The sequence below is a fragment of the Sorex fumeus genome, unplaced genomic scaffold (assembly GCF_029834395.1).
Source record: "Sorex fumeus unplaced genomic scaffold, SorFum_2.1 ptg000073l, whole genome shotgun sequence".
In the NCBI taxonomy this organism is placed as follows: Eukaryota; Metazoa; Chordata; class Mammalia; order Eulipotyphla; family Soricidae; genus Sorex; species Sorex fumeus.
The window spans coordinates 12,456,479-12,464,584 of NW_026606130.1; the positions used below are offsets into that span (position 1 = coordinate 12,456,479).

Consider the following 8,106-nt stretch of genomic DNA (forward strand, 5'->3'; position numbering starts at 1 on the left):
TTGTTCTGCTTTAATAAACAACATCCTTCCAATTAAAAAAATACAGGGATGGGTATTTGATCATTGTATAATTGAAATCCAAGCACAAAACATTATAAAACTACAACTGTACCTCATGGTGTTTCACTAATAAAAATTTTTTTAAAAATACAGGATGAGATAAAATACCAATCAATCATAATTTATTATAAGATTTATAACCAGAATTGTTAAAAACACAACTTTTACAATTTAATACTCAAAAGATAACCCAGTTAAATATGGTTCCTGGAGAGAAAGTAGAGAAGGGTGGAAGAAATGGGTAGCAGGGTAATTTGGGGATAGAATTATGGTGGTGCGTGTGGTGAATACGGCACACATACGAGGGCATGAATGAAATCCCCCAGAATTTCATTATATTATTGATAATAAATCAATAAGAATGAGAAATGTTTCTAGACAATTGCCCAAACAAAGTACTCAGTCATCAAACATTTTTTCAAAAATTCTGATATTAAAAGAAATTAGAGTAATGCAAATAAAATCACTTTAGGAAACCATTTCCCAGTTACTAAGACAGTCATAATTTTAAAATGTGGAACTGGAGAAATAGTACACACCTTTTATTAAACTGACCCTGCATTGATCCTCGCAACACATGATACCCCTCAAGCATCTCAGAGTGTGACCTTGGAGGTCTCTGAGCACCTATTCAGTGGTTCAGGTAATTCCAGGCACTGTAGGACCTTCATAGAACCATATTCTCTAACTATTGCAACCCTTTATTCTCTGCCCCTCTATTTAACCACAGACCCAGATGGCCAAGAATCACAGGCAGGTGCCCTGGGTCCCCTTTGCACTGATTAGAAAGTCCAGTTCACCAAAAAAAGAAAAAAAAGAAAGGGTTAACAGTATGTAAAAAATTGGAATCTTCATACATTATTTGTATCCATAAAATAGGATACACATTCTTGAAAATAATTTGGAGTTCTTCAAAGATTAAATACAGAGATACAATATGACCCAAAAATTCTACCCCTAGTTCACTACCTAAAGAATTACTTTTGAAAATGCTGGAAAGTTCTGACCCAGATAGAGCTAAGAGGGGAAAGAGTTCAGTTATTCACAGACTTTGAGAAACTTTTAAGTAAACGCTCTGCTGCAAGAGATAGCAGTAGACAAAGTACTTGACAAAATCAACAAAATGCTTTGCATAATAGACCAACTACTCCTTTCAAGATAGTTATAAAAAGCTGGCTGAGAGCTAAGAAAGAAATAGATAAAAGGTACTGAGATACGTTCATTTGGAAAACAGTGCATCAGGATTTGCCAATATCAAAGAACTAGTAAACTATCGTCTTTCAAGACCAAAATAGATTATGAAAAGAAATATAAAATGTTCTAGACAATTTATCTAAATATCGATTCTAACTACTGCAAAGTCCCCACTGAGCCTCAACTCCTTAGAAAAAAAGTATTTGTCATATTATAGTGCTGCATTCTGGGAATACAATTGGAATATAAATATTAAGTGGCTAGGTAAGTTGTAGTCATTTTTTTAATTAAAGTGTATTTTTTAGATTTTTATTAATGAAACGCCATGAGGTACAGTTGCAGACTTACACATTTTTGTGCTTGGGTTTCAGTTATACAATGATCGAATACCCATCCCTCCACCAGTGCCCACTCTCCACCACCACCACCACCTTCCCAGCATCCCTCTCCCTCCCCCCTTTCCCTCCCACCCTGCCTCCTTGGCAGGGCACTCCCCTTTGTTCTCTCTCTCCTTTTGGGTGCTGTTGTTTGCAAAAGAGGCACTGAGTGCCAATCATGTGCTGAGAGTAGTCTTTTTTTAATATCTAAAAGAAAACTCCACAGAGGCTGGAGAGATAGCACAGTGGGTAGAGCATTTGCTTTGCACGCAGCCTACCTGGGTTTGATTCCCAGCATCCCATATAGTCCTCTGAGCACTGCCAGGAGTAACTCCTGAGTGCAGATCCAGGAGTAACCCCTGGGCATCGCTGGGTGTTAAATAAATAAAAAAAATAAAAGAAACCTCCACAAATAATCAACAAAGTTTCATATAAATCCATAATTTTTATTACTCCTTTTGTTCAAATAACATGTTGAATTAAGGTTAAGAAAAGAATCAACTTCAGTTTCTTTTAGGAAAAATCATTATACATATATTATAGCACTGTCCTCCCATTGTTCATCGATTTGCTCTAGAGGGCACCAGTAACGTTTCAATTGTGAGACTTGTTGCTACTGTTTTTGGCATACCGAATATGTCAGGGTAGCTTGCCAGGCTTTGCTGTGCAGGCGTGATACTCTCGGTAGCTTGCCGAGCTCAGGCTCTCTAAGAGGGACAAAGGGATCGAACCTGGGTCGGCCACATGCAAGGCAAACGCCCTACCCACTGTGCTATCACTCCAGCCCTTAGGTATATTAAGTATAAAATTTTTCAGAACTACAAAAGTTTAAAAAATTCCCCAACAATTAACTCTTGCATATTAACATACAAAAACAAAATTGGAAAGAAGGGATATGTTTTATCTGAGGGAAATAATTATAAAGGAAGCCTCTAGAATTGTTGAGATATTTTAGTCAAAGTTGATAAATATTACATACAATATAGGAAATATTAGTGGTTTGACTTAAAACGTGCCTGTCTTTCACCAACCAAATCACATTGCTACAATGTAAGTGAAAGAAAGAGTAAGAAAAAGTCCGTGTTTAAATTGGGCTGGAGGATTGGTTCCATTCTTATTAACTTGATATATTTTAATAAAAGTCAAGAATTTTCTATATTAGAAATGAAAAATCTCTGTCTTCTTAAGAGCTAGGAATACCAATTTTCCCTTTCACTGGATGCCACACAATCAATGTAGCAATCACAAACAAGGAAGGGTTAAATATTTGTCTTCTGGCATCATATCCTACAAAATATTCACTATTTTATATCATCAATTCAATCAGTCATTTGCTAAATAAACAATTTCCATTAAGACATGATAAAAATCAACTAGCTCACTGTACAACTGATGAGAAGAACTTTGTTGTCTTCAGTCACTCTAAAATTTTCAGTTGATTATTCATACTGTTAACTGATGGGAGGGGGCACATAGAAAAGGAAAGCTTCCAGTGACTTGGAATCTATCATGATAGATAATGGCGCACCTTAGATGTCCCTCTCAGAAAAGTTAATAGAGGAGATTCCACTGTGGCAGTCCAAGAAAAAAAAAATAAGACTACAAAGTAAAACCATTCTTATGAAAATAAGGTGTTTTATCATATGCTTAAACAACATGGTCCCAATTTTAAAACCCAAATGAAAGGAACAAACAAACAAAGAAAAACACATTGACAGTATAAATGAAGCCTTTGAAAATCCAGTAAGCAAAACATTAAAACTGTAATAAAATATAAAGCCTGATAAATCCCCGGTTCTTTAGTAATCCAGAAAATATTTTCTATGAAATCCTGTTCTCTTTCTTTTAATGCTGTTGGGAGATTTATCAACCTTCCAAGAACAGAATCATCAGTGAAAGAAGGCAAATTGTAGGACTTAAGTTGTCAAAGATATCATGGTTGATAACATTTCAAATCACAGATAAAACCAAATAGCTACAGAAAGAGAACAAGACATGAGTGCATGAGAATATCAAGCAGAACTGACCAGTTAGTCATTCCCTCCCTCACTGAGATAAATAAATAGCTTAGTTTTCTACAGTGGAGGGGAGTTGTGGAGGAATCTTCAACATAGTCTCCAAGGATCACAATTAATGGGATAAAAAAGAATTTTTAATAAGCAAAATGAAACTAACTGCTACTTTTCTCATGTACTAATTAAAACTCTTGGACAAGTTTATGTCTCATAGGTCACTAACAGTTATTACTCAATTTGTTAGAGCTAACAGCTAATTTTAAAATACAACATGTGCTGAAAATAAAGAAATATACCGAAGAACTTTAATCTTCCTTCCCAAAAGCAGTTTTCTCAGCATGCTAGAACAGCTAGATCTTTTAAACACTGTCCCCAACACTTATAAATCAGACTCAAATTGGGTAAAATTGTTCATAAAAGCATAGTTTCCCTTCCTATAGGATCATATCTATAGATATGAGGCAAAACTGAAGTTGAAGATGTATATTTTAACAATCCACAGAGAAACACTTTACAAGAGAAAATAATTTCAAGCATCTTTTTTCAACATAGTAAATGAGAATGAAAATTCTACCCAGCATTTACTAAGAATGCCCTTTAGTTTACTTCCACCTTTGTGTGCCCTAACCCTGCCTTGCTGGATTTTCTCATCAGATTTCCACCTATGTGGCAAATATTGGTTTTTTTTAGGGATTGGAATTTCCCTCTTCTTCAGAAACCTCAGAACCTAGAGATTACATTATTTAGATAATAGACATTCCATTTTTTTATCAATTTGGAGGAGGTGGACTAAAAAAATTTTGGTGCTATCTTTGCCTCTATCTGATAGATTACTGGACAATGACTAGATGGCAAACCCTCTCAGTCCCTAAGAGGAGACACTATCTGAATTTCTGGTCCAGGTTCTTACATTTTAGGAAGGGGAATAGAAAAAGAAGCTGGGGGGTGGGGGGACTCTAAAAGCTGTGTTTCATAAGGTGGTACTTGCAATTGGATTTAAGTTGGTGCTCTGCAGAATATCAAGTAATATGAAGCAGTGAGAATTTTAGAGGCTGTGGGTGGGAAATCGTTAAGGAATAAGAAAAGGCATGCCAGCACCCAGGTTTAGCAACAGCAGAGATTGGGAAACACAGTGGAGGTTTGGGGCCAACAGGTATACTCTTAGGTCATGTATTTAGGAAAGACTCCAGATTTAGAGATTTAAAGACTGCCTTTTCTAAGGAACCTTGATGACAGCCTCCACTCAGGGGATAATATTCACGAGGAATGGAGAGAATAAATACCCCAATTTATCACAGACTAAGTCATACTAAAATATATTTCTAAAAGGAACTTACCGCATATCACCATAAGGTCCAGGGAAGCTCTCCATCCAGGGTCCCATTTCGCTTTTGACACAGCTGGGACTTGGGTAGGACACTCTGCTCACAACCCCACCGGGATACCACATATCAGGGGGAGGAAAGTCATTTTCCTGGCCTGTTAGTCCTTGGGGTGGACGAGTATAGCCATAGGGGACTACAGCCCCTGACTCCCCTGTGGTGCTGCCACTACCGCCCCCGCTACAGGGTGCATACAACTGGCCTTCTTCAGCTGTGAAGAGAGTGTGCCATGAAGAGGAGGGAGCCGCTGTCGGTGAGCCTGTGCCTGTGTCGGGTCCTGATGCACCCCCTCCATGCAGGCTTGCCAGGTCTCCATAGCGGCATTGTGCTGCTGCAGCGGCCCAGGCGCTGCCATAATCCAGGGGATTCTCCAGCTTGATGCGGGCGTGAGGATGAGGAAGTGGTGGAGGAGGGGGCGGCGGCCCCGTTAGCGCTATTGGAAAGTTGTAGTAGTCGCGACTCTGATAGGAGGCAGCTTCATCTAGTGTTCCAGACTTGTAGAGTGAGAGGGTGGATGGCAGTGTTCCGGGGCTCACTGCTTCGCTGCTGCCAGTGCAGCCCAGGCTCTCAACTTCCAGTCCTTTGGCATAAGCTGCTTTGAAAGGAGAATATTCACCAGTATCTTCGGTGCTCTTGCCTGGACCGTCATCCAGCAGCGAACCTTTGCATTCAGCGAGTGCAGCGCAAGAAGTGGGACGCAAAGCGGTTGGACCGCCCAAGAGCTGCGCGTACATGCAATCCCCCCGAAGCTGTTCACCAGGACTCAGATGTTCCATTGCCTCCACACCCAAGCCCATGGACACGGACACTGCCTTACATAACTCCTTGGCGCTGTCAGAGATAGTCGAGGTGCCCCCTAGATAACTGTCCTTGGAGGAGATGAGAGCCCCAGCGGCCTCCCTCACTCTCCCGCTGCTGCTGCCTTCTGATATCACCTCTTGCTGCTGCTGCTGTTGCTGCTGTTGCTGCTGCTGCTGCTGCTGCTGCTGCTGCTGCAAGAGTTGCATGGTACCCGCCTCGCTTAAGATATCTTTAAGATCAGTAGAGCAGCTACTTAAACCCGGGAAAGAGGGACCCAGCAAGGACAACGTGGATGGGGCAGCTGAGTCATCCTCATCAGGAGGAGCTGGCGGCTGATGCAGCCCCTTGCCCGAGGCAGTGGCAGCTCTGGTCTCTGATATGCAGCTGCTCTCCGGGTGGTCCTCAGTGGCGGATCTAAAAGAAGGAAGCGGTTCCTCATTCACGGCCAAGTAGCCTGTGGGGCCTCTGTTCAGTGTTAGGGGAGAACCATCTTCATTCTGATGGTGCTGCTGCTGTGTGCTTGTCTCCTGCAGCTGCAAACGGAGGCCTGGAGGTGCTGCGCTGGAGGCCTCAGGGTACCTGGGAACTGGATTCTGGATCACATCACGCACACTCTGGAACAGGTTCTGGAAAGCACCTCGATAGGTCTTCGATGGCGGGCGGGGATAGACCCTCCCCAGCCCTAACTGCACCTCCATTCTTGAGCTTGGCTAAATCCTACACTTTATTCCTTTACCCCGCCTCCTCCTGCTGAGAAGAGTTCAACAGGCTGTGATGCGTAGCTGCGTAGTCGCTGCAGCCTAGCTGCCCACCTGCAGGAAGCTCCTGGGAAGGAAACTTGCAGGAATGGCCACCAGAAAGTAATCCGAAGGTGTAGGACTCCTACGGGGGAAAGTCCCCGCTGGACAGGATCTGACCTGCTAGGCTCAGTCAGTTCTTGAATATTTGGGGAGCAGATTAAAAAGATGCTAAAATCTTAAAGGAAAAAATAAAAAACGGAAATCCCCAGCTTTCCAAATCCAGCGTCCAATGAAGCAGGTGCAAATACAAATCAATTTTTCTGTTTTGATTTTGCTTGTTTTTCTAGATTTTCCCCCTTCCTTTTCGGTTTTTTGTTTTGTTTTGGTTTTGGTTACTGAAACTCTGAATGCCTTTTCATGGTTTGATCTCTGGCCCAGCAAACTGACTGGGAAGGAGCACGCAGGGGGAATGGAAGGGGATTGAGGGGAACCTGGTGTCCCACCCTGCGTCCCGCCTAACCAGCTAAGTCTCGATGCAGTGCCAAAGCCGCTCCCCAGTCGCCCAGTTCCCAAGAGCAATCTTTGCAAGAAGCAGTGAGCTCGCCTTCCTGCAGCCAAAGGGAGTTACCTCTTCGCAAATGGGCTGGCAGAGCTGGGCCGGCTTGGGGGAGGGGGTGCGGTAGAAAGGAGAGTGCAGACAGCAGCAGGAGAGGAGACCCGGGCGAAGGAGTGGGGTGTAAGGGAGGGGAAACGGCAGCCGTCAGTCCTACCAGGCACTTTCTTTGCTTCCTCCGAGTCTCTAGCAGCTTAAAAAAAAACTTCAGCGAGGAGGAAAGGGCCGCTTGGGGCGGTGGCTTCGGAGCCGCCGCGCTGCAAAATGCGTGGGCTGTTGCCAGAGCCTTGCTGAGGTTTAGGTACTGCGCTTCTAGGCTTCTGTCCCGCACTGGGGCTGCAAGCTCGGTCGCTTTATCTCTGTCGCCAAGCTTCCTCGAGACCCTCCGGCTCTCCCAGCACACTGGTTCCCCGGGATCTCGGAGTGGGCGCTGGGAGGTGGAGAGCAAATGCAACAGTTTGCGAGTCGGGTCCCGCCCCCGCAGGGCCGTCCTCCTTGCCTCCCCACCTCCTTTTTTCTCCCCTCCCCTTTCCTTTCCTCCCCTCCCCTCACCGTGAGCTAATGCCTGGTGGCTTTGGCGTAAAGAGTTCCTACGCAGCGTGGGTGAGGGCAGGAAAAGATTCTAGCTCGAGCCAGGGAGGACCTGAGTTCTCTAAATCTCCTGCTCTTCTGGACCAGGATTTAGGTCTCAGGGCTGTAGCATTAACCGGGAGCTTTATTTTGAGGCCAGGCTTACCTTAACTAGCATTTACTAGATTTGGTTCCGAAGTCCAATTTCAAAACTAGTCACTTGTGGGAGAAGGGAGCAGGATTACCAGCTCCTTCGCTCTTTCTGCCGTAGGGTAGCCTGAAAAGTGCAGCCAGGGGTGGGGTGTCGGGGAGATTTTTCTCATAGAAACTGAGAAATGAGGTATGACCAAGCCG

The 8,106-nt window shown here is 43.5% G+C and overlaps 1 protein-coding gene across 1 annotated transcript in view; it reads right to left on the reverse strand.

Annotated features, from left to right (window-relative positions):
- Window positions 1-6,911, reverse strand: part of AR (androgen receptor) — a 195,472-nt gene extending 188,561 nt beyond the window's left edge. The window contains exon 1 of the mRNA XM_056130004.1: window positions 4,984-6,911. Coding sequence (XP_055985979.1) covers window positions 4,984-6,527 — 1,544 coding nt within the window. The 5' untranslated portion in view covers window positions 6,528-6,911. The remainder of the gene's footprint in view (window positions 1-4,983) is intronic.
- Between the last annotated feature and the right edge of the window lie 1,195 nt (window positions 6,912-8,106).